General features: G+C 40.6%; 3 protein-coding genes across 5 annotated transcripts in view; 1 reads left to right on the forward strand and 2 right to left on the reverse strand.

The window, feature by feature from the left end:
* The window catches only part of TARS1 (threonyl-tRNA synthetase 1), a 533465-nt gene that overhangs the window by 312645 nt on the left and 193818 nt on the right, over window positions 1–27002 (reverse strand). The window lies entirely within an intron of this gene.
* Window positions 927–16364, reverse strand: SUB1 (SUB1 regulator of transcription). The gene is made up of 5 exons (XM_063320243.1): window positions 16289–16364; window positions 14296–14368; window positions 12496–12615; window positions 6998–7106; window positions 927–4464 (listed from the first exon to the last, which is right to left on the reverse strand). Exons 2-5 carry the CDS (start codon window positions 14365–14367, stop codon window positions 4385–4387), a joined length of 381 nt encoding a protein of 126 aa, XP_063176313.1. The 5' UTR covers window position 14368; window positions 16289–16364; the 3' UTR covers window positions 927–4384.
* The window catches only part of ZFR (zinc finger RNA binding protein), a 50290-nt gene continuing 48983 nt past the window's right edge, over window positions 25696–27002 (forward strand). For all 3 annotated transcript variants that reach the window (XM_063319889.1, XM_063319890.1, XM_063319891.1), the window contains exons 1-2: window positions 25696–25827; window positions 26119–26203. In XM_063319889.1, the coding sequence (XP_063175959.1) occupies window positions 25791–25827; window positions 26119–26203 (122 nt within the window). In that variant the 5' untranslated portion in view covers window positions 25696–25790. The remainder of the gene's footprint in view (window positions 25828–26118; window positions 26204–27002) is intronic.

Below are 27002 nucleotides of genomic sequence, written 5' to 3' on the forward strand. Positions count from 1 at the left end.
CAAAAAATTATAACATTTTTGTTAAATAAAGTGCAATATCAAGGGAACAGCTGTCATCAAGTTAAATTATCCCCATGACTAACGGCACGTCCCTTTGCTCACAAGACAGCATGACTTAACCTTCCCTGATAAACCACCACTAAGCCAAGGACCATTTATTTCACTTCTTCAGCAGGTGTCTTCTCGCTTTTACCTTACAGGCTTGATGCATGACAGGAAAAGCATTGCCTTTCAGATTGCTCTTCCATACAAAGTCAACAGAGCTACAGTCAAAAACATACCCTGTAAGTGGACAGCAGTAAATGAGAAATAGGTAGCACATGATGACCCTCCATCAACCCCCCAAACTCCATTTCTTCCTTTTGAGCCATAGTCATTTCCGTTTCTGCAGCTATAAATTGCTAAACTAATCAAAATTACTTGAAGAAAAATGTCAGGTTCAAGGCCACAATCAGTTAATTCACTCCTCACAAATCAGTCACAGCAAGCACGTGAAAAATATATCCTTCCTAAAGAAGCCTACGCTGACCTAACTGAACAAGGATAATAAATAAATGGGTGAAAGCTTTTTTTCTACCTAATCTATGGTTACATTTATTGTCAGATCAAAAAGAAACTCCACTGAAAAAGATAATCAGCCATTTTCTTAAGAGTAGCAATTTATGAGACATTTTCCTTCTGTTTGATGTTTCAACGTGTGTTTTTATCTGCTGCTTCCATATTTGCATGACACTACTTCTTCTACCATAGTGAAAAATTTCTATCCCTCCGGGCTGCGCAATCAATCCCCCACCCACAAACCTAGGCCAAGAATAAGATGATTAAGTTTTCAATTTTCCAAATTACAACAGTTGCAAGAAACAAACAGCAGTTAGGAAAAACATAAGTTTCAGTGCAGCTAAATTTCTATTAAAAATAACACTATGTCAACTGAAGTCTTCATTTATTTCCAAGTGTTCAAACTGTTATTACACGTATGCCATTTAACGATTTTTTATTTGAACATTAAGGTAATTACAGTTGGAGGGCTCATATTTCCAGTGGCCTCTCTGCAGTCGATACCACCAGAGCAAAACATGAAACATTCCACACGGTTAACAATATGACATTTGAGTTACCAGAATTACAATCTTCTTTTTTTTTTTTGCTAACAGATCACATAAGTAGTACGTAACTGGGGCATTTCCTTTAACAGAAATATCAAACTTAGTACTTCATTTGTTTAATTTCAATATGAACATCTCTACATAAGAGCAACATTGTACATGACAGTTTATCACACACATATGGTACTTTGGCAGCACTAACTGTAATGTATTTTTCCTCCTAAACTCCATTGTAAATTTAATTTATAAAACATATTGCTAATATGCCCTGCATAAATATCAAGAATCAAATGCATCTTTCGCCACTTCAATGGGAAAAGGAGCAGTGTTTTTATCTCCTATTACACATCCTTTTCATACATGCACAATTTTCTTCCATGGACACTTCCACATGTACCCTAACTACCATTTTGTCTGCAAGAAAATAATCTTTGTTCAAAAAAAACCCTGAATTTTTTTCTCAAATTAGAAAGACTACAGCCATAGACAATTACATGATGAATCACTACCAACTATTTATTTCAAAATAACATTGTATGTGTGAACTTTTTATCAAGGAACAAGCACATCAATCATCTGAGGTGCAATTAATTCCCTCACAATTCAGCTCATCCTATTTTGAGTTCATTTGTGAAACTGACTGGTTTAGTTAGTTAGTTAGTTACCTTTTTTGTAAGACATTCATGCATATCTTAAGATTGGCTCAGGTAAAATATATGATATTTTATCATTATTACAGGCAGAAATATAACTGGCCAATGGAAAACTATTTTTAAACACAAGCTAAGTAAAATCAAACTGCCCCAAGTTTTATCAAGCAAAATGGGATAAACAGCTCCAGTAATTATCACCGCAAATTCAGCAAGGGCTTGTCTATACACAGGAACTAATAGTTCTCGATTAACAAATACCAATTTCTTTGAATAACTCCACCGTCAGTTTCCACAAGAGAACTAATCACTATATTAAAACTTTTTCACTTACTCCCAAGTGAATGACTTTAATTCTCCACCCTCCTGCACGGAATTATATTGTACTCCGATACACAACTGCCATCCAATGACCTACTACCACAGTAATCTACGTGAGAACAATGTTCCCACTAATATAATCATGCACATGGAAGCTTTGAGGTAAAATAGGTGAAATCTGGTTGCAAAATTTCAGATTTAAAGGAAAAAAATCACATACACATGCCGCAAATAAAAAATACCTAAAGCCTGTCAATAGTCATCTGACGCAATTTATTTCATTTACACATCCGTGAAATTTTAGCAGATATTTCATATTTATTCTATTTGGTCCAAATATCCCTACATGCCTGTAAGAGTCACTCAAAAAAGAATGTTGTGCCTAAAAATGCATCTGCTACCACAGAACGTATCTTCACCTTTTTATTCACCCTCAAGCAGTTCTTAAAAACTCGGATTTCCTGAGCTATACAAAAACGGATCTTAACTTTATTTGTAATATGTCAACAATGGGTGAGTTAAAAAGCAGGTGGAGGTATCTGTCATAATATTTAAATTCAATAATACATATTTAATTTGATGAAGCCACACTTCCTCACCCTTCAATACCTATTTGCATTGAATTATAAACTCTGCAGCACATGAACAGCCTGTGTATGGCACTTCCATGCATGTCTGCAATATAAACAATTATATTAAGATATTCCAAAATTAAGCATATAGTAAATCCAGTTTATCTATACAAAATTTAAAAAATACATTAGTTTTAACATCTAATGGGAAAATTAAAGCCGAACCAATTAAGTTGTACATCCAGTACATAGTCTTGAAATGTCAATTTTCATGAAGTTGTTTCATCTTCTTCCTTCGATTAATTGCACTGAGTCAGAAAATTAACTCTTCTCCAATTCCACTAACATACATTTCTTCACTGCAGTTATTATGTGTCAGTTAACTTTGATCTTTCACCATTAACTTCCATACTGGCATGCCCCTTCTCTCACCAAGTTCTACTCAACCATCATATCTTCCCTTCTTCATTGCTTGTGACACCTACCAAGAAGCCCTTCAACTGGGGCAGCATCTAGTCTAATAGAGCTTCCCACAGATAGAAGCTTCTCTTTTATGAGAACAGAAAAATGGTTGACAAGCGAAGTTCGCTAGTCATGATCTGCTATGTACCAGCACTCCACGGTAAGCGCTAAGTATCTTCTGTACAAAAGACAAAACCACTGTGCGCATGTAAGCCACACAAAGCAAGCCAAGTTAAGTGGTTTGGACAGGCAGTGTGGCCAGGGCAGGAGCATGATAGCCTGACATTTTGGCTGAAGCAATTTTAACCCTGTTTGACTGTTGAACCTGTATTACAGCCTAATTTAAGCATCATCGTTTATGCAATACTCTCAAACAAACAAAAGCCCTACAAAGACAGGTTAACTGTTCTTTTCTATAGAATAACTAGTTAGTATGTTAGTATGTGTTCAAGAATGAACTTAATGTAAAACTTGAAAAGGGTACCTAACTAATAACCACATTTGGAGCTTTTAAATACTACCTTACTCTGAGGTATATGTCTATTACTGTAAAAGTTTATGCATCACATTCTAAATCCTAGGGTCCAAGAAAAAGGCTAACTGTATTTTCTAAGTCAAGCAAGCTATAGAAAAATGTGAAGAAATAGCACGTGGCTTGTGTTCAAGTGTTATTGTTTAGCATAACACTTCATGCAAGTAATGCAAAAAAGTCTATATACTCAGGACTCTTTACATCTGAATAAATAGGGTAAATTAGCAAATACAGTATTTAAAACTATCTACAAAAACGTGTTTTACCAAGTATTCACTGTTTGTATCAAGTCTTAAAGCATAACGCTGTGAGAGCAATACCAAAGAGTATGAAAGAAAAGAAAAAATTACATGGGGACATTTTAAGAAATCTTCTCAGAAAATAAATTCCTATTAACTGTTAACTAAACTGAAACTAAACCAAAGACTAAAGCTATCAGGTGGCCTTATCAGCAAACACCTTTAATCAAAAGGCTGTAAACAAGTATGCTTTACATATTGTTTGATTTGTTTATTTTACACCATGAGGTGAAAGCATCACATTTCCTTTTAGTAAAGTATACACAAATAGCCTCACTCAGAATACACTTTTAATGCACATAAAAAAAGTATTCATCTTACAAATTGTTTTGCAATCCAAATATACAATAGCTTGGAAAACAATATTTTAGAAAACAAAAGCCAATGTAAAAAGACTGCTTAAAACAACTGAAATGATTAAAGTTTCTGTATGGCTCTGTCTTTACAGTTTTCTTACTGCATCATCAATATCAGAAATCTGTTCCTTCAGCTGGTTCCACTGTTCTGGATTTAAAGAAATACCTGAAACGCATTAAAAATAAACACTTCAGACAAAAAGAAAATTGTGGTGCAAGATCTTGCATAATTACTGTCAAAGGTGGTTTCATACACAAAGTCTATATCATAACTATTAATGCTTGAGCTACTTCAACAACCATCTTAGTTACAAAGTGAAACTCCTTCAGAACACTGCAGTTTAACTTTAGACTTCAGCTTATCTCTGGACAAGTTTAAATTACAAAGAAAACGAGTATGGTGTAACAAATTCATTCAAAAGTATTAGGCTAAACATAGGAAGTGAAATACAGCTCTGGCCTTGATTGAAGCCTTGCCTGATTGAAGCACAAAAGCCCTGACTGAGATGCTGAAAATCATTCGTATTCCTGTTGGCTCCTAAAAGCCACACCCGTGTGGACTGAACTTCTATGCACTTTTAAAGTACATTAATTCTGGGTTTTTCTCAGGTTTTTCTCCTGTTTCTTCTAGCTCTAAAAATAATACATATTGTAAGTAATGTTTTGGAGAGACTCTATTCCATTCCCTAGCACTCACAAACCAACACAGAAGTCATTTTTTCACTTCGAGTTCACTATAGTTTCTACTGATGTTCAATCAATAATCATTCAGTGACCCACAACCCACCTCCTCAGTTCCAAATTTATACTTCCTCAAGCTTGAGTCTAGGCACACACTTCCTTGGTGTTTTAGTCTCCTCATCCTTCCCCTACAATCTCTATGTCAATTCTATGCAAGTACAGACTCACAGGCCTACCTCTCATACTCTCTCCAGCCAGGCTCTTCTACTATTTACCCCCACTCTCCCCCCTCAGTGATCAGGTTTCCTTCATTGCTTTCTCCCTGTAGGTGGAGCAGGACCTGAAAACAGGTGAAACTTTGAATTCCATTTTTGGGGCTCATCGCCTTTTTTTTCTTCTACCATCACTGTCTTATCAGAACACCACCATGATTTTGAGCAGCGAGCAGTCTGCACGGAGCTACTCTAAGCACCTTTCCACCACTCTTTAGAGTGGGGGTTTCTTTTAGTTAGTTCAGGTCTGCTAACCATTATCAGGGGACCAAAGGTCAAGATGTGCCTGAACTACGTACCAGATGGACTGCAAGCAGTTCAGACCTGCTGTTTGAAACAATCTGGCACAATAATTTAAACAGTTGGATATTTTTTCTTTTGTTTTTTTTTTTTTTTTGTTGTTGTTGTATTTTTTGTTTTGTTTTTTTTTTGTTTTTTGTTTTTTTTAATTACTCTATTTCAACTGCTTATACTGTTTTTAGGACAGCTAGATCAGCAGCTCCTAAGTGTATCAATGGAACATTTGACTCACACACTGTATAAGATTATTATTAATTTTATCCTAATAAAATTCAGACCCCTTGGCCACATTGATAAACATTTCCGTCTACATCATGCAATTTTTGTCACTTGGCCCACCCATTAAATTTCATTATAGCTTGCCACTAAAATTGCCTATACTTTTGACTGCTACCTCAAAACACAACAGGGTAAAGTCCTTAGAAGTTAGAGTAATCTTTTTTGTTAAGTAGCAACAACAAATCCAAAACAAGAAATTCTCCTCTACAGTACCAGTTCACCTGTTCATACAAACCCATTCTTGGTTGTTATTTAAGAAATGCTGAAAATACTTCTCTAGCTTTCCAAATGTCTATTCTGAGTTAGTTCCTGGACACACCAGAAGAATGTAACAAACCTTATGCTGATTGTACATTAAACGCCTTCAATCTCCAGAGCAGAATGTTTCATACTTACCTCTTTCCTTAGTGCAATATGAAAACCAATTAAAAGCAGACTACTTTAACAGAAGCAACATGACATTAAGCAAAACACTAGTACTACAACTGTCCTCACATCCTCATCTTGCAGGTGGCAGAGTTCTAACAATGGGTCAGCGAAGGCATGTCACAAAAACCAGGTACGGGAGTGGCAATTAAAGGTACAACAGCTAATGCTGTGCTGCAGATCAGAAGCACAGTACCAAAACTTGAACACTCGAGATACTTTCACCTCAACTAAAATCTTGACGTATTTTTTCCAAAATTAGTCACATTAAATGTCTGAACTATTTTAATCTAAAATCTGATAGAAATTGAAGGACATAATTATTTTAAAGAAATTAACATCTTATCACAAACTAGTAAGTTAAATCTTTTCAGTGAATTTTGAAATAAAAAATCCAATTGTAATAGAAGAAAGAAATTGCATTGATTAAGTTAATTGGGGGAGGGGGGAAGTTTAGCTATGTTTATAACTCCCATACCAAACCTGCTTGTATTTGATGCCTTCCTTTCCATAAATGAGAGGCCCATTTTAGGAAAACAGACTCAGGCCAACAAACCTACTTTGCTTTTGTTTATAACCTACAGATAAAATGAATAATTTGTTAACATATAAATTATTAAAAAAAATATATATTACTCTAAAATTATCACGTAGCAACAAAGTATAGAAATCTGATACACAAAGTTCTCCAACAACCTGCAGACAATGTTTTAATACAAAGTAACATGAGGAGAACAATACCTTTTCTGCCAGGCTTCATTTCACCTTCTTGATCCATCCAATATTCTCTAATATCAATTAAGACTTTCCCTTTAAAGTCACGAACACTGACATACCTCATTTTGCCAATCTGTCAAAACACATATAAGGGTCTTTTAGGTATTTTACATATTACAGCATTCACTTTTCCCTGTATCAGACTCAGCTGTGTGACACTGCACACCGCAGCTTGTTTTAGACACCAGAGAAAAAACTAGATCAAAAGCTTAATCCAGAGTAGTCAGTAGGCTAATAAGTAATGACAATATAAATGGATGAACGACTTAAAACGAGTTGAGTATTCAATGCTTAGTGCAAAAGCAGCTCTCCTAGAATAAAAATATCTATATTCTTAACACGCTGACTTCTTACAAAAGCCACTAGCTTACTTCATTCTAAAATAAAATTTTATATCTATTATAAACATCTTTGTTGGCAGCAGTTGTAAACAAACAGGGAAAGAGGGAGCTCTACTCCCAAATCTAAATTTCAGTTCATTCCATATACACAGAAAGCAAATCAGATAGTCACATGAGATAACCACGATTTCTAGAGGGGTTTTTGTTTGTTTTTTTTTTTTCTTCTTTTAACACAGTAAATACAGATGGAAAAGAAAGTTAGCCACCAGCTGTCCCATGCCCACTTCCAAGTCCTCATGGAACTTCATTGGAACTATGGTTAAAAGACTACCTTACTGTACCAGCCGTTACAAAAAAAAAAAAAAACCCACATTTAAATGCATTAAGTTCACCAGCATGTAGCATCGTATGGAATTATTCTGGAATTCCATTTCTGCACCACAGTGTCTTAACTGAATTATGAGGGCTTTTTGGTTTTTTGGGAGGGAAGAGGAGGGACAGTACACATGAGATGACACAGAATGTGGCAGAAGGGGAGCAGTCACACTGACAACACTACAGATGTAGGCTCATTAAAGATCTTTCAAAAGTTGATACAATCTACTGTTCACATAAATCCAAAGTATAATGTGAATTTGAGAATCAGAAATTAGGTAATAAAAACAGTCAAATACAATTCATGTAAGAAGTCCTTCGAATTGTGTATGAACTTTCTCAATATGCTTTACGAAGAAAGAACATATTCTAAAGTAAACAAATTTAAAACAGAATATTCCTCCCTGATAAAACATTTAGTCTTCAACTTCCTTAGTTTATGCATCCTACATTTTGGTATGATTTAAAAAGGGCCCAAACACATCTTACTAGCGTGAAGTCTGACCAGAAAGGTTGAACAATTCTCTAATCAACTAAAATCATCAACAGATGTTTAAGTCATAAACTGTTATTTTAGAAAATAGTTATAAACAAGAATGCTTTATGTTTGCTTAAAGTATTTTTTCTTGTTATGCAGATCATGCTAAATTAACGCTAAAATTGATTTTAAAACAATTAGGACATCTCAAGATACCATAAGCCTGAAGCAGTTCTTTTCCTACTTCAAAGCCTTCTTTAAAATGAACTAGATATTAACAGTTTATAAGATAGTACTTTTTATTGATTTATTAAATACTTTCACAATACTACAAATTTAACATTCAAAAATAAGGTATGTCGTCACAGTAGCTTAGTTCTTTCAGACGAGACTTGGTACCATGCCCAAGTCCATCAGCACTGCTGGCAAAGAATACTCCAAATAGCCTACATGAACAACATGTCTTGGTTTTACCCTTTAACACTTCAGTGACTTTTAAGGTCACCTCTAAGAACAGCTTCAAGCAGTAATACTCTACAACACTTTTTTTTCCAGGGTTATCAAAGAATACTAGTGTATTGCCAAGTAATTCCAGATTTGCTCTGAGAAATAAAATCTGATACAACATAGCAGATTACAGCTGCACATACAGTTGCAAAAGGGTTTAGGATTTGAATTTTAAGTATGACTATATGTCTTAATCCAACTACAGTAACGCTAGGGCCAATAATGCAAAGTTCACATTTACTCAATCAGTAAGTCTACCTCAAATGGAAACACTTCTACAGGAAAATGCTGAAATTAAGTTAGATTTTATATCACTGTCTAGATTTCAGCTGAATTTTCATGCTACATCTTGAATGTTTAGTTGAACTCTATGCAAAAGCTGCCACTGCTAAAAGCTTTAAACAGGCTTCTAAAGTTCAGTTGCAATTAACATCTAAGGCTTGAAAAGCCTCAACCAAAATCCAGATTTAACTATTTATGTAAAAGGATGTTTCTTGATGTTCAATTGCCTGCAATTCTGGCACAGGTTCATTTCTGAACAATTCTTTTTTTCACACAGCAGCTGAAAGTCCTAGAATAATTTCACTGATATAAGGCATCTTTATATCTCTTTAACTAGAGTAGTGTTCCAAGGGTTGTATTGATTTATAGCAGTGTAATTACTGCAGTTCAACTTTCAGAGACAAGTTCATATGCCTTTTACTAAATACTACATCTCCTTAGATGATACTATTCTATTGAATTACATAAATCAGAAGACATCAAAAGCATTATTTCCAGGTTTCCGTTTCTTAGAATAAAAAGCACTGAACTGTGTCTTGGTTGCTCTCACAGTCATGCAACTGACTTCCTGTACGAGTTTCAGCAAGCACCTTCTTCACTATTTTTCCTCCTGTTTCCAGTTTGTTTTGATTAAATGGTATACACACTGTGTGATTAGAAACAGCAAAAAGAATCCTTTTTTCTTAGCTGATAACTATATGTATAGCATTACATGGAGCACAATAAAGAAACCTGTAGACAGTGAGATCGTCAACACAGCAAATTGCTTGTGCAGAGCAACACTGCCCACCTAAGTTTCAGAATTATTGTGCTAAACCAATCACCTTTCAAGAGCATCATAAACTTACATATTTATCTTCTTTTAGAAGCCTACGCTAGATAAAGACATTACACTGGGGAACGTAAGACTTTACTTCTCATAAGTTGAAAAGCAAATATGACCCAAACTTTAGAAAATAAATTAAAAAAAAGGAGATGGGGGAGGAGGGACAGCACAAAGGCATATGACTTTTGAAGTAACAATTTCAGTGAAATGTCTGATCATGTGATGTTGTTCCATTCTGGTGCATTAATATTGCATTCTGACAGCATTAACAAACCTTATCCAAATCAGGCATAGGTAGATGACAGGATTTGTCAAACTAACCAAAGTACATGATGCAGAGCTCACACTGGCTTGAAGTCACACACAGGAATCTAATGTATCAACACTAAAGCCTTCCACATTAATATGACTGATGTCCTTAGGGCCTCTAGTAATACATTGCAAATAGCAGTAAGATAAATTTCCACATCCCAACTGAACCAAATGATCTAATTCCAAAGTATACTAGCCTACTTATAAAACCTAAAAAGGCCAAGACATGCAAATAAATAAAATATACTTCGTCTCTTACACTGAATTAACTCCCTTCTACTTACATTTATACTATTCTTCATAATTAGTTTCAAGAATCCCATTACACCAACATCAGTCTCAAACAAAAAAAATAAAATGTTGATCTTTATGAAAATGCTGAATCTTCTGAATACAGCAGTCACAATAAGCTCTACATTGAGGCAAGCTGTATACTTTAAAAACACAGCCTGAGGGTGCAGAACAAGCTTTTAAGTTTCACATCATTTGCTGCCGCGCCCACACACAATATGGACACCACAGAACTTCTGACTGTCCTATGAATGCTTCACAGCCTGATTTCCATCAATTGAAGCCACACTTGTAAGTTATACTGCAAAGTCACTTGCACATCAGAAATCATTTTACTGCCATGGGAAAGCAGAAATGAGAGTTTCCAGTATTACTAATAGTCCTAGAACAAACAAAACCATACCTAAAAAATTAACACACAACTAGATCTTCTAGCATGCTCTCCGGCGCAGGGGGAAGAGAGGACAAGTATCCTCCGACCTACAGTGCTATTTCTACACTGAAACAGTTGCATTTTAGTTAATGCATGTAAGCTGATGTAGCATGAAAAAACACAATACTTCACATAACACAATAAGCTGCCAAAAAACCTTTTGTTGTTGAGTAACTAAAAGGCAGGCAGAGACCAAGTAACAGTGATGTTTTAGGTCAAGGTGATATTCAAATATTTTTTCTGTATTATACTCAACACTGGAAGAATCTTGTTCCGATCAGACTAATAGGAGTCCTCTACTGTCTGTTTTTAGTAACTTTTTATTATCTTAGGTCAAAAAGGTTGAAAGAAATCAGAGCACGCAAATGTTTTTGCTTTTATTTGAAAAGGGTTTGGGTTTTTTTTTGCATCAGGGGAGCAATAAAAATTTTAACCACTTTCCCAAAGGCTGGAATTTCTGAACTTATAACAGACATAGCATAAAGCTTAGACGCTTTTGTTTTTTTTAGCTCTAACTGCATTTTTCTTCATTAGGGCCAGAAGACACTATCTCATTTTTCCTACATGGTTCAAAGAATGCCCCAACAGAACTAAAAATATGATATTCTTTCTTCGATGGGAAAGTCCAGCCATTGCCTTCAACTGAAGCTCTCTCTCCCAACTATATATGAAGAGGAAAGTGAGAACTGATACATTAAAAATAACTGCTCTGTATTACAGATCAGTTAAGCGGGTCTTCTCTCTACAATTTTTTTTTGCAATATTACTTTGCACAGCTACAGTCCAAAACAATTTCTTTTGCCTTACTCTGTGTTGGGGCCACCTCATTAGGCACCTCTCCCATACCCTTTCATAAGCTTAAGAATCAACATCTCTAAGAATTTAAGTTCCTCTACAGCCAGCTAGTCAGAAACATTTAGTAAGTCTTGATCCACACCCCTAAACCAGCTAATTCTGAGCTACATATATTCTTGGCACAGCTTTCAGCACACACTATTACTGCCTCGGCTAACCCCAGAACTGGAATACCCAGAATTCATAAACTCATCTTGCTACTGAAAAATGTATATTCATCCCATCTTAAAAACAAGAACAAAGTCAAAAATTACAATCTTTTTGGATGTTCAGTGAGAAAAACTTCCATCATAAAACAAAGGAACAAGCAAAACTTATTCCAAGACACTGTCTTATAATACAGGAGCCAAGTTGCCCCTGACCTAGTTAAACAGGAATGAAGAGTCCATACTTTGGTTTCCAAGAACCCCTTTCAAGAGCCCCAATTAAAAAACATTTCCATGTAGAGAGAGTCCTGATCGCATATTTACAGTATACTCATGGTTAAGTGCTATATTTACAGACTAAATTACTACCCCAAGAGTTACCGTTAACAAAGATAAGAGGGTTAGATCACTTGCTACAACTCAGATTCTTTCACTCTGCGGAAGCCTGACAACGCTCATGCATCTCATCTGCATGCTAGCATCGTAATCCCCTTCAGCCAAGGCTTCAGGAGACCACGCACTATGCTGTAAAGATTCAGTATAAATTTTACGAGGTGATCTGAATATATGTTGTAACATGTTACCTTAACCAGGCTCTGAGAGTCATCAATTTTACCTGAAACATATTCTCGTCTCTGTTACTGCTTTGCTTAGAAGAAGCTGCACCTTTTGAACTTTCACCAGTCTTTTGTTTCTTTACGGGCTTTTCTGGAGCTGCTTGCTTTTTCCTCTTTGCCTTGGAGCAAGAATAAAAAAAGAAATGCATGAGCCACAACTCACTCTATAAATTACCAAAAAGTTTCCAGTAGAGGTCACAAGGCAGGAATCCAATACTGTATATTTAGACTAGAATTTAAAAAAATAAAAATCTTCAAATGAACCTAATTATGTTCCCAGTGAAGTTTACCATAACACTTTAGCTTTAAAGAGAATTGAATTAGTTCAAAATACATTTCAAAAAGCCTACTCTTTCTGCACAGTATTACTGTTGGTTTAGTAGTTTTAATAAAAAATTTAAAGTCTGATGGAAGTTTCACTTCCTTTCCACCACGTACAACAAAAAAATGCAGGACACCTCACAACTCTTCTAAAAAAGAAAAAAAATAATCGATGAGATAATGAAGAAAGGATCTGCAAATCATCTCTGTCAGAGTAAATTATTCTTTTTAAGTCAGCATTAAATCTCTGTCCGCAGCATGATAAATTAAACATGGTTTTAAAACATTCAGACGATATTACCTGTAAATCAGATTACTGCAGATGAAGTTACTATTTCTACTAATGATTATACAGTAACTGTGCCCACTCCAAAAAAAGAGTAACACAAAGATACCAAAAATTAGTCTCACCTGTTAGAACCATTATTGTGGATAACCTTTTTTAAAAATTAACAGTTCCAGCAAATACAGGATATTATAACAGAAAAAGAAAAAAAGCACCTTACTGCCCACTAAAGCAGACTGTTAGACTATGTCTTTTCAGAAATACATTTCCCTACCAAAAAAATCACCTGACCATTTTCTCTTATATTAAGATTTGACATGACAAAACACCTAATTTGCAAAGTGCAACCAAGTCATGCTCGAACTCAGTAAACAGACTGATTCTTTTCACATACCACACTAAAACACCTGATGTCTGCGTTACCACCTAGCATTTCCTAAAAAGATAAATTCACTGGGTTTTTTTTTTTTACTTTTTGTTCATAATGACTCGGACATCTATACAAACTTATAAATTAAATAACTATTAAAAATAAATAGGAACACTCAACTTATACATGTAACACAGTCAACATACGTTAAAATTAACTCAAAGACATTCAGGTTGGCGCAGCTTTTAAGTGAAAAACTAGCAGATGGTATTACAGTAAATGTAAGAATCTGTAAGAAACAGAGAAAAAGAACATGCAACAAGATAAGCAAGTGGAACATGGACGACAGGGAAGCTGGAGGTTTTTGTTTTGGACAAGTAATCTGGACACCAAAATGGTGAGGGGCGGGGGGGAGGGGCGAGGGGAGTTTGTCCTCAAAATTAGCCCAAATTCTTGCCACCAGGGGCATCTTATACAGAAACCTTCCACCTCGTGCCACAAAGCAGCAAAGAATTCCAGGAAGGCTTGTGGTTAGATATATATCATAGGAAAAACCCTGAAGAGAGCAAAATGCAACTTAAGAAAAAAAGTTTACTGTAAGATAAAAAGTGCCCTATCCACCCAAAACCTCATTTTGGTTTTTTTGGGGTGGTAGGGGTTTTTTTTGTTGCCGTATATGTTGGGGGGGCAGGGGTGTCTTGGGTTGTCAGATAATCATATGGAATTACATGCATGTTGTGAGATAATGCTCACCTAATTCCTTAACCCCAGCCTGAAATATAAGAGTTAATACAGTAGTAATAAACTGCATATAATGTTCACCTTTTTGTCAACTTCACTATCTGAATCACTGGCAGATGAGCTTGAAGACACAAGTTCCTTTGACTTAGGCATTCTAGGAAGAGAAAAATAATGTGAGAACACTATACACGGAATATGTCCTATTATGGCTAGAAAGCCATCTTCAAACCTGTTTGTAAAGGCTTATCTTATTCATAACCGTCCTAAAGACTTTCCTGCCTTTTCATACAAGTTTTAATCCATGTTGTAGTTGTGATCTCAAGCACTCTTCCCTCTTACATCGCTTCCACTTTTTGCTGCAACTTATTAAATGCAGTGTTTTAGTTTCTGAACTGTTTACAAAGGGACAATTTTTCACCAGTTTCATATACCCCTAGATAGGGCAGAAACCACAATGTAAGACATATAATACAGTACTGTCCTCCAGTTTAATTCTTTATGTTACATTCATAAATATAAACTATTAAGGCCCTAGCAATATTTATACTCTTACATGGACAATTCACCCAGTTGGATTTGCAAACAACACGCTACATAATCATCCTCCATGAAGCTGAAGTTTCCACCAATAATACAAAAGTCTGAAAAACACCTCAGTTACAGTGAACTACAGCATTGCAATTAATATTTCCACTGCAGCTTCAACACATCAGCCACTGGAGTCTATTCATTTGCCAGACGTTCAACTTCCCTTGAACGCATGCTTGAATTCATGCTGCCAGGTGTGCTTCTACATCTCTCTAGTATGCAAACATGTGGTTAGATACAGCAGTTGCACATCTTGTTTGCTACTAGAAATTCTTTGTAACAAATACACAGCTCATCTGTTCTTTCAAAATAAAAATAAATATCCCAGAGAGAAACTGTATAAAATAAACTACAGCTAGGAAAGACTGGAAAAAAAAAAAAAAAAGATTAAAGAAGCATATCTTGGGAAAGAAAAAGGAACAGCAGTGTTTTTAAACTGGCAATGAAAAAAACGTATGCAAATGGAAAAAAAAGGAGTCTGACTAACGCTAATGGATCAACGTGGTTCTAAAGCAGGGTAAGTGCTGTCATTAACAGCTTGGAGTACAACGATGGAAGCTGCAATACCGAAAATGAAACAAGGTATAGGCGAGCACACATAAGCCACGCTGCAGGATGGATGCAAAGGAGAGCCAGAATGGGACAATGTGAAATTAAGCATAGCAGTGACATGACATCGGGGAGCCGAACAAGAACAGGCTTCATACGCGAGGGGCGCGGGCACCATCAGGAAGAGGGAATGACAACATGGAGGAAGGTGGGGGCGAAAACTGAAGGAAAAAGAAATGGGGAGTGATAGGTGTCCCTCGGGAGAGGCCAGCAGGCAGAGCGTGAGCAGACACCGAACACCGGTGAGAGCGAGGGCGGGATGAGAGGGGCCAGGCGAGGTCGAAGGAAAAGGAGAGAAAGACAAGCGAGGGCGAGCTAGGAACACCAGGTAGGCGGATCCCAGCCGCCATTTTCCTCCCCTATTCCTCTTTTCCACGGCTCGTGTTGCCCCCCTGGGGAAAGGCGCGAGGGCCCGAGCAGGGGGGCGCGGGCAAGGACGCCCAGGTCCTGCCGGGACAGGGTGGCGGCCAGAGGGCTGCAGGTAACCGGGGGCGGAGCAGAGAAAAGGCAGCACACAAAAGAGGGTCGGGGGTCGTTAGCGGGCAGGGGCAGATCCTGGCGTGGGGGGAACGGAGCCGAGCGGTTGCCCGCCGCCATTTTCTCCCTCACTCAAATCCTCTTGGCCCCCCCAACATGGCAGCTGCTCCTCCGCAGCTGCTCCTCCACCCGCCCCGGGCCCGCTCCACCGCGGGGCATCCCTCCCGCTGGGCACAGCGGGCACTCGAAGAAAAGGTGCAGCCTTGCCACACGGCCGCCTGGCGCGGCCCTCCCCCACGCTGCCCGGGAGGTGCCGAGTCCCCCGGACAGCCGGCGGCGGGGGGCGGGGAAGATGGCGGCCGCCCGCCGGGGCGCGAGGCGGGGACCCCCCAACACTCACGTCCTCCTCCACGCGCGGCTCCTCCGCACCACGACAGAAACGGAAGTGACGTGCCGCGGGATCCCCGCCCCGGCCTGCACCACGTGGGAAGGGGTGTGGGGGCGAGGGAGGGGGAGGTGTTTAAAGGGGACGCGGCCATTTGCTATTAGTTCCCGCCCCGGCGGGGCGGGGGAGCGGCCGGCCGGCAGCAAGCGCCTCCCGTGGGACCAGTTCCTCTCCTCACGCTGGCCGAGCACCGAGGGGGCAGGAAGGCAGAAACGCGGCTTCCGCGGGGGCCCTGCCCGCTCCACAGGGCCAGCACAGGGCTGGTGTTACAGATTGTGGCCCAATAGAATCATAGAATCATAGAATTGTTGAGGTTGGAAGGGACCTTTAAGATCATCGAGTCCAACCTTTAGCCTACCCTGACAAGAGCCACTTCTAAACCATGTCCCTCAGTGCCCCATCTACCCTTTTTTTAAACACCTCCAGAGATGGTGAATCCACCACCTCCCTGGGCAGCCTATTCCAATGTTTAATAACCCTTTCAGTGAAAAAATGTCTCCTAATATCTAATCTAAACCTCCCCTGACGTAACTTGAACCCGTTTCCCCTCGTCCTATCACTTGTCACCAGGGAGAAGAGGTCAGCCCCCATCTCTCTACAACCTCCTTTCAGGTAGTTGTAGAGGGTGATAAGGTCTCCCCTCAGCCTCCTCTTCTCCAGGCTAAACAACCCCAGCTCCCTCAGTCGTTAATAATTGACAGGAACCAGTCCAATTAATCAAATTAGTTTATTAAGCAAGCGGCAGCAAGCAAAACAGCGCTGGGCGGCCGGGGAGTCTTTGCTCCACCAACGGCGCGCACCCACTTCCCGAAAGTAGTTGATTATATACTCTTCTGGTTCCCGTATATGTGTCAATCCTGGTATATTCTGTGTCTGAGCGACGTGTTGCTAGGGGGTCGGTCTTATCCCGCCTCCTGATGGTCGTGGGGCTGAAGGCTCCTCATCTTAATCAGTGTCCTTGGGGAGACTCTTTTCAGCTTATCTCACAACTTAGCTCTTCCCTTTGAAGTGTTAAAACACATCAGATGCCTGTGATTTAGGCCTTGAGGTGTCAAAGTGCCCCAGACAGCACACCGCATGCCTGTGATTTAGGCCTTGAGGTATCAAAGTGCACCAGATAACACGCTGGATGCCTGCGATTTAAGTATGTGAAGAGTCGAAACAGTTTAAGTATGTGAAGAGTCGAAACAGTGTAAGTTTTCACCAGCCTTTAAGAAAGCCTGATTTGATTAACAAACATGACTCTATTTATTACACTGGGCAGCGCTGAGGGGTAGGCGCCGGCGAGGCCAGGCCAGGCCTTCTACTAACTGCCTGCCCCGCGCTGAGGGGCTGCGGGAGGGGAACCTGAGTGCTGCAGGGGAACCCTGAAAAAAAAACCCAAAGTCATGAGTAAAATGGTAGTTTTCTTTCGCAGCGGTTCCTCGATGTCGTTGGGAGCCGCGCCCGAGGAGCGCCCTGAGGGTGTGCGATGGCGGCGGCTTTGCATAGCGAAACCGCAGCGCCGGGCGGCTGTTGAGGAAAGCGCCGGTTCCCCTTTCTGCCGGGCTCCCCTCGGGGCAGATCTGAAGCGCTGGGGGCTGAAGGCTAAAACAATCCCGTCTCCTGTTTTAAACAACTCCTTAAAAAAAAACAAAAAAAACCAAAAAAAAACCAAAAAAACCCAAACACTCCTTGAAAATATAATTTAACAATCTTGCCTATTTCTATTAACAATCTTGCCTATTTCTATAGCACATGCTCCATCCCGAGTGCCCCGCTGATGCTGTCTGCTATGGGAGGACTCGAGGAGGCTGAACAAGTTGGTCTAAACAAGCGTGCAACAGCCGCAGAGGTAAAGCCAACTGACACCTCTGTGGAGAGGAGGTGGGGAAGGGTCCTCCGCTCCCAGCTTTGTGGAAGGAGAAGACAGCACTCTGCAAACCGCAATGGGGCTGTCGGAGCACGAGTGGGTTCGTGTTGTGTCTTCAAGTGTTAACTGCGTGAGCCTCTGCTTTCTCTTTCAGGAGGGACTGTATCAGGGAGTGTAATGATAGGATGAGTGGTAATGTTTTCAAACTGAAAGAGGGGAGATTTAGATTAGATATTAGGAAGAAATTCTTTACTGTGAGGGTGGTGAGGCACTGGAACAGGTTGCCCAGGGAAGCTGTGGATGCCCCATCCCTGGAGGTGTTCAAGGCCAGGCTGGATGGGGCTTTGAGCAGCCTGGTCTGGTGGGAGGTGTCCCTGCCCATGGCCGGGGGGTTGGAACTAGATGAGCTTTAAGGTCCCTTCTAGTCAGAACCATTCTATGACTTCACACAAAAGTAAGGCAGCCTGTTACTGTTTGCTTATCACTGTTGTGACATACTGCTCACCTAATTCCTTAACCCCAGCCTGAAATATAAGAGTTAATAAATAAAGTAGTAATGAACTGCATATAATGTTCACCTTTTTGTCAACTTCACTATCTGAATCACTGGCAGATAAACGTGATGACACAAGTTCCTTTGATTTAGGCATTCTTGGAAGAGAAAAATAACAGGTCATGTAGTTGTGCTGTAAGGATGGCAGAGTGCCAGTGCTTCAGGTACCCTTTACCAATTTAAAGTAGACCTTTTCTTGTTGTTATCACCTCTAGACCTGTGCTTTTGCTATCATGACGATGCAAGTTTTTTGTAAAAAGTGCAAGCAAACTGTGAGAAATAGGAAGTGGACTCTAGTCCCAATCCGAGCTTCCAGGTAAAGCTGTTGTTGGTACAGGTGAAGTGGGGTGGTGGCTGACTGGCCTATGTAGTTTCAAGAATAAACACCTGTTAATACATTTTTTAAAATCAAAAGTCTTACGCTTTTTTAAATGCCAAAGATCCCTCTTTGTTAACCTCGGCCATCACATTTCAAGACGGGATATTTCCCTGAAGTCAGCATGAGCAGCTGCAAGTCCTAAGCAGTGCTTCTGAGAAAATACCAAAGGGGCATGGGTAAAGAGATTTTTAGAAGGGATCCGTAAGATCTGTCCAGCCCTCACCATGATTTGAGGTAAACTTTTTTCACTTTCCTGCAGGAAAGCAGGAAGTTACAGAAATTAGAAGTGCACTCTTTTAACTAGTTCTAGGAAATGGGCTGTTTCATAATGTTATTTATTTTGCAAAATGAAAAGAAAAATAGAAAAATATACAGTTTTTACTATATGCCTGGCCTTTGGAAAACAAAACCATGGTTGTTTATACAGAATCAACACACAGTAAATCACATGCATGCAAATACAGTAATTATCACCCCTGTGCAAATATCAGGCTTGTCAAGCCATTTAATTGTGGCAGATGAACAGATGATCTTTTAATACTTAATGCTTAACTTCAAAAAAAAAAAAAAAAAAAATAGCTATTCCACACAATAGTCTCCACATGAGGAATATTAATTTGAAAAAAACATAGCCATTCTTTTCAAGGCTTTTACTAACTTTTCATATTAGAATAGTAATAGCAGTTCAGGCCTTTGTAATCCCTGTATGCTTTGCTTTCTTATAGGTCAAGGCCTGGTACACAAAAGAATGCTAAGGTTTTAGGAGCATCATATTCAAATCTTTATGCACTTTTAATGAAGTCCTTCAGCCTTCAAATAAATTGAAATGACTAAAAACCAGAGATTTTTCTCCTGGATCTTAATGAGTTAATTTCTCCCACCTGCAGTATGTCCTCCAAAGCAAGGACCAAGTTTCTTTTTACGGATGAATTCCCAAGTAACAGGTCAGTAAGGGGAAGGGAGTGTTTGCTAAAACTGGGGATTTCATGTTCTGTTTTTCAGTAATGGTAGGTTTCTTTGAGAATTATTCTGGTCATTGAGTACAGTGCTGTTGGAGCTTTTTTGGTAAATTACCCTTACTATATTTTATTCTATCTAAAAAGAAGAAAGAAAAAATTCTGGCTTTAGAAAAGTGGAAAAGTTAGAAAAAGAGCCTTCATTTTTCCAAGGTAAATTTCATGTTACCTTCTGAGCCATCTGTCCCCCCAAGGGGCATAGTTCACTTTCTGAGCTCTGAAAATAGATTTTTGTAATGGGTTTGTTCCTCATCAGACACTTTGTTTCTGTAGCTGCCTTAAAAGGCTTTAATTTTTTCTAGTTACTGCCTGATTGCTTCATTTTATGTTACTTGTGTCTTTGAGAAGAATGTTGAAGCAGTAGCTTTTTCTTCAAAGATACATTTTAGCATGCAGATTTGAACAGGAATGCAGAAAAATATACGCTCATGCTTCTGATTGCATAGCATTTACTAACTGCAGTTGTTGGCCCCTCTAGTTACAAATAGTAGAGCTAGTGGGAAACATGTTTTGGGCCAAGCAGAATGAGGGACAGCTCTTTGAACTTTTATTATTCAGTACTTACTAGTTTAAAAGGTGGATGAAGAAATCAGCTGAGGAAGGGAAGGTTAGCCTATAATATGAACACTAATTTTATTGAAGTGTAAGGAAAGAAAGATGAAGGGATACTGCCAGGTAGTATTTTTGCTTGTTTACTGTAAGTGGTTCGTTTCTTGTGTGCATATGATGTGTAATTAGAGTTTGCATTAAAACTTGCATAATTTTCTATTATTCCTGGGTTTGGGTGCTGGGTTTATTTATGTTGCAATTTGGTATTCTAGATACTGATAACTTCCATTTGTGGTTTAATATATTACTTTTATTTATTTTATTAACGCTTCTGTTGTTATGGTCACTGTTTTAAGCCCTGTTGTTAAAAGGTAACACTTTTTTGTTTTAATCACTTAAAATCTTGGTGAAAATATCGGATCTTTGGCTTCGCTGCTCAAAAAATGTAATTTCACTTGAAGAAAGTTGATAAGCTGATGAATGTCTTGTCCCTGTGGCTATCTGAAATAATTTTCAGGTGAGAAGATACCGTTGGACTCATACTGATTTTAAACCTTTTCCTATCTAGGGCTTTTACAAAGAGAGCACTAAGTATTAAATTACCTCGTCGGGAAATCAAAGTGCAGCTTTTGTTAGCAAGGTCTTTACGGTGTGGGAAAACTTCAGTCCTCTGCTACATCTGCCCTGCCCTCTGGTGGGCACGCAAAAGCCAGCAGAGAGGCTGGTTTTAAATAAACTGGAAGGTTGCCTCTTACCTCTACCTGCTACAAAAACAAACAAACAAACAAACGTCTACGTTTGCTCACTTTTAGTGGTTTACAGAGAAGGTGCAAAACATTTAGAGTTTTCCCCGTTGTGTTTCAACTATGGTTTTGCAGTCCAGTGGTAGCAGCAGCGATGTGCGTCTCGTACATTAATAAATAATAATAAATAAATAGTGGGACTGATGACACTGCAAGTTATACGGGGCTTTCTTCTTCTCAACATATTTTGGAGATCTGCTTTTGTATAGATTTAATGAAAGTCAAGGATTTGTTTTTCTGAATCCTAGCTTGCCATTTTTGTCTGTGATTATTTTTAGACATATTGTGTTAAAAGAGAAGCCGCTGCCCAAGCGTTGCCATGCCATCCAAGGAGTCGCGCACGAACCACCCGAGTCTATCACTGCTTGCACCAGGGTCCCTTTGCCACAGGCGACCCCCATGATTTTTGGTCTGGGGTCTTCCTTATTGGAGTCTTTTTCTGTGCCCAGGCAGGCCGGCTGTTGACTGCTCTTACCTTGTCGATGTGCAGTCTTTGCTGACGGGTGTCGCCTCCTTATCTCCTGGTTTGCGCTTCTTGCGTACCTGCGGTCACTGGCAGAACATGGGGAACTGAAAAGTCCCAGACTTGGGAAAAACACTACCAAAATATCAGTGTGTTATTGACATTTTCCTCATACTATAAGACTAAACACAGCACTGTACCAGATACTAGGGAAATTACTAAGAAAATTAACTCTATTGCAGCCTAAAGGCTTCAGCAAATCTGGCTACTTATGCTAAGTCAAGCTAGGCAAACAGCATACATCACACCATTTTATAACCCTAGGTAATTTATTCTAATTAAAACTTACTTATTTAAGATAAACAACTAATAGCTTGCAACACATTTAACTTTGCACAAATAGATTAGTTGTATTATTTAGTCCCAAATTAAAGTTTTGCATTCCATTGTATGTTTTCTTTCTGGAAATTCTTGGCTGTTCTTCTGTAATTCTTCTGTAATCTTAAGAGGAACAGAGATAGCGAATTTTCTTTTTCATATTTAAAAAAAAATGTTTTGAATGTTTCAATAAAACTTTTCTGCCTTTCTCCCTCTGCCGTATGATTTGCTCTTTATCACTTCATTTATTTTCCTTCCAGTTAAGGATAGAGAAATCAGTGAAGTTCAAAATGCCCTAAAGGATCTAATCTGAATTTATTACTGTTTCATTTTGAAGCAAATCTGATACACATGTCTTAGAGAGATGCAATCTTGTTTTATAACCCACTGAGGTTTTTTAAGTATAGACTATGAATCTGATCCTGCGAGCCAGTAGTAACATAAATAGATGTTATGCAATGGTGCACAAAGTCACCGGGAAGCATCAGGTTCTTATTAGGAAACTGCTGAGGGAAAGACTTGTATAATACCACTGGGTTTTCTTCCAAGAAAATGGTAAACCTTCTTAATTTTTTTTTTTTTGGTCACACTTAGTAAGTGTGACTTTTCATAAAGTATGTTGTAATCTTTTCAAAGCGATATGTGCACTGAAGACTGAATATGCAAAATTCACCCAGAAAAGTAATCTGAAACTTCTGCTTAAATTGCAGCTAAATTGGGCTGCCAAACGGGAGCTTATGCTCAGACATGCCCAGCTTATGCAGGGCTCAAATCACAAGATACAGGGTGGAATATTTGAATTAGAACTACTAGCAATTATGCAGATGAAAGAATTTATAAAACCTAAGACAGAAACTGTATTGTGAATAAGAAAGCTTTTTTTTTCCCTCAGCTTGTAGAGCCAAAGCTTGAAAAGAGGATAAATATTCCAAGTTTACCTCATCAATGAAGAAGGAATAGGCAGTTGCAGACCTACACGCTTGCAAAATGTAGTTTTAGGAGTATAGTGTTAAAAGGTGCATGAACATCTGTGTGTTTATATAGATGCTTGTATTTTTAATGACGTGCATTTAATACAGTATATTTATCAGTATATTGGAAGGTTTATGACTGAAAAAACTTGAAAGACAGTGGAACAAAGAAAACTTCCATTTCCTTTTTGTCCAATACCATGATCCAGTGGTCCAATTATGAACACTTTTTAATAAAAGTGAGGAGAGTATAGATATCTCCCATTTATGTATCCTGAGTCCATTGAGGTTCTCGTGGCAGAGGTCATACCCTGTTAAGTTTTTCTATAGATTTGTGTAGAGCCCTCTCCCAAAGTACTCTTGTATATAACTACAGTATTAGGGCTTTTGTTTTTATAAGCAATAGCAATTAAATGTCTTCACCTAATAGCTTCTTTCTTCACAGAAAAACACTTTGAGTGCAAGCATACCACAGGGGTTGGAAATTCATTCCGTTTCCTATGCAGGTTTCTTTTCCTATTGTGCTTGATTAGGATAAGAATGAACAAGAGGTACAGTACTATTTAGTTCCTATGCAAAACTAATAATAAAGATGAACAAATTATGTTCAGTGAATGGGCAAGGGTGTTTGGCATCTTAAGGAGCTGTACTTCATATACAGCTGCAATAATGTAAGTTTTAGATGAGAAATTACTCTCCTCTTCTCATTTGTTTTATGAACAGCAATATCTTTGTTGATGTCTTACTGCTTAAGACGACCACATGTGCTTTTGTGATGACTGTGAGAGATCCAAAGCGTGGGACAGTAACGGAAGATCAGCGACGAGGATTGTAAACACACTCAAGTGACTCGCACATGGGGTGCTGGAAAACACATATATCACACTAATTGTTGTTTAGTCTTACATGCTTGACGAGTAGAACATCTGCACTTAGATAACATAGGCCTGTGGGGGATGTAGAGGAACCTTATCAAACGTGCCTGAGATTACTGTCCTGCTATTGTAGAAGGTCAAAGCACAGCAGAAAACTGTGCCTGCTTGAATCCCTGAAATATAGGCGAGAGCAGCAGGTTTGGACACTCTCTCCCTGTCTCACTAACAAGGACTCTTTTGCTCTGCAGTACCTGCGTTCCCGCTTGCGTGCCTCTGCCTGGGTGCTTCTTTGGAGATTCCCTGGTCCACAAGGTATCGAGATTAAATTTGTTCTTTGCCTTTCACCCGTGGTTTTGCGGTTGTTCCTGCATCCTGCCTGTGTTGGCTTACACACTAAGCAGGGGTGTTTTGAGTAGATGTGGCTTATGGAAAACAAATACTTCTAAAATGATCGCTTTGTGCTTAATCCAGAAGTGGTTTATAAGTCTTGATTAGTTTATGAAAAATGCACATCACAGCGCAGGCAAAGTACACAAATGAGGTGCAAGTATTTAAGGACTTAAGTGTTGCTTTGTTCAGAGCTTTGAGCAGCACCTGCTGCTCAGAGGGAAGGATCGCCTCGAGGTGGGAGAGTCATGGGGAACAGGTGCAAATCCACCCACTTGGAAAGGGAGTTTACTGTGCTGGTTGCGGTTTTTAGGAGCGACCTGATGGACTGCTGCTGCCTAGAAACTTCACATGAATGGGCCTTATGCGGGTGAAGGCTTTACTTCACATGTGCTATAAGCACATGGGAGCTACTGCAGAATTAATTTGTGGACATGGATCAGCTGTGGTGTCTGATAGGTCAGATGATGGGCTTCAGTTGGGCGACAGCAGCATCGCTCCTCAGGTGCGCGGCTGTGGTGGGGCAGCTGTGGGCCAGGATGAACCTGGACGCTGGTTTCAAGGGCAGACAAGTCCTGGGTCTTGTTGTAAACTCTGCACGAGAGCACTAACTGCAGCTGCTGCCTTCGAGCTCCCAGGCCTTGCAAGAGTGATAACTAGGTTGCTGCTGTGAACGTCAGGCTCCAGCTTGGGAAAGCCAGTAAACACCAGCCTGCGCAGTACGGGTGTGGGGGGGAAACGCGGGCAGGCGGCAGGGCCCTGCTTCACCGGCAGTTCTGCTGCTGAACTGTGGTGTATGTGCCTTTGCAGCCAAGAATGAGAAACCCACCCTATCTTTGCAGTATGAATCCACGGGCCGGGGTGAGGAACCGGCGGTAATGGCGGGAGGGCGGTGACAAGCAGCGCTCCCCTGAGGGCGGCCAGCCGTGGCCTCAGGACGGGGGACTACAGCTCCCAGCAGCCTTTGCACATCCCGCGCATGCGCAGGCGAGGCAGCTCGCGTAAAGCTCGTCCCCGCCGCTTCTGCGGGCATGGGGCGGACTACAACTCCTGGCGGCCCCTTCGCACATCCCGCGCATGCTCACGGCGCCGGGCCGGCCGCAGTTCGCCGTTGTCGCCGTAGGTGGGTGGGTGGGGGGAAGGGAGCGAGCGCGGCGGCGGCGAGGAGGAGGAGGGAGGGGGGGGTGAGAGTTGAGAGTTCAGCCGCCGCTGTCGCAGCCAGCTCGGACTCATGATTCCCATATGCCCGGTAGTTTCGTTCACCTATGGTGAGTAACGGCGCTCGGTGTGTGTCTGTGTGTCCATGCGCGGGGGGGAGGGCGATGCGGCCCGGTCGCGGCGGCAGGGCGGGGGCGGGTGGGGGCGGTTGTTCCTAAGGTGCCGTGTCTGACCTGGCGCTCCTGCGCTCTTTCTGTTCCTTGTCTGTCTGTCCCCTTCCCCCCCACCCCCCCCTTCCACCCCCCGCCTCCTCCCTCCCTCCCCCCCCTCCTGCCGGGCCTCCTGTCATGGCCCCGACCGCCGCCGCCGCTGCCGCCGCCTCTTGGTTATCGTCGCCACAGTGCCCAGCCGGCTGGGAGAAGATGCCAAAATGGCCACCGGCAACTACTTTGGATTCACCCATAGCGGGGCTGCTGCCCAGTATAGGTAACCACCGCGCCCCGGCTCCGCCCCTCCCGCTGTCCGGGCCCACAGCCCCCGGCTTCCCCTCCGGCACCGTGCCCCTGATGGGGATCTGCCGGCCCCGCGGGGGGAGGGATCGGGACTGCGCCCCTAACCCCGCGGGGCTCTCAGCGGCACCCCGCTCCTCCGGGCCGGTCGTGCCTGGGAGCCTGCTGCTTGTCCGCCCCGCCCGCCGGTGTGTTTTCTTATCCTCCCTCCGTCCCCGGTGGTGTGAGGGTGGGGAGGTGGAGCTGGGCACCAGGGAGGAGGAGAATCGGCGGCAGCATCAGGTCCCGAGGCCCTTAAATTAAAATGGCCACTTGCAGTCAACACCACCAGCGAGTTACCGCCTGCCGCCCCCGGGCCCTGCTCCTCCCTCAGCTTCAGGGAAGATGGGGCTCGCCCCCCAGGTCTTTGCCCCGACTTATGTCCCTGTGGGAGGACAGAATCCTTTTTGACATAGGTTAAAATTATATGAACCCAACCTATGGGAACCTGTATGGATAAGGGGGGGAGCTGAAGCACCAGAAAATACAGGGAAAGCAATGTTATAATCAATGTCTCTAAGAAAGTAGAGAAGGTACTTTCAGGGCCTGGCACCTTTTAAAAAGATTTCCTACTTTGATATCCACTTGATGGCTTATAGTGGAGCTTGGGGACCTGTAACTGTACATATCATATAGACATGCTGCTATCTTTGTACCTTTGTAGGTTTTATGCATCCAAATTGTGTATCAGAATGTTGAAAAGTAATTGGTACTGTCTATTGTCTCACTTTTTCTGA

The sequence above is a fragment of the Chroicocephalus ridibundus genome, chromosome Z (genome assembly GCF_963924245.1).
Source record: "Chroicocephalus ridibundus chromosome Z, bChrRid1.1, whole genome shotgun sequence".
NCBI lineage: Eukaryota > Metazoa > Chordata > Aves > Charadriiformes > Laridae > Chroicocephalus > Chroicocephalus ridibundus.

What these genes read in the sequence shown, in the direction of transcription:
- SUB1 (XM_063320243.1), bottom strand. Translation starts at nt 14,367, where the DNA reads ATGCCTAAGTCAAAGGAACTTGTGTCTTCAAGCTCATCTGCCAGTGAT. An exon ending in GAGACGAGAATATGTTTCAG is followed by an intron (nt 7,107 to 12,495) that starts GTAAAATTGATG and finishes GTGTTTTGACAG; the next exon opens with ATTGGCAAAATGAGGTATGT. An exon ending in AATGAAGCCTGGCAGAAAAG is followed by an intron (nt 4,465 to 6,997) that starts GTATTGTTCTCC and finishes AATGCGTTTCAG; the next exon opens with GTATTTCTTTAAATCCAGAA.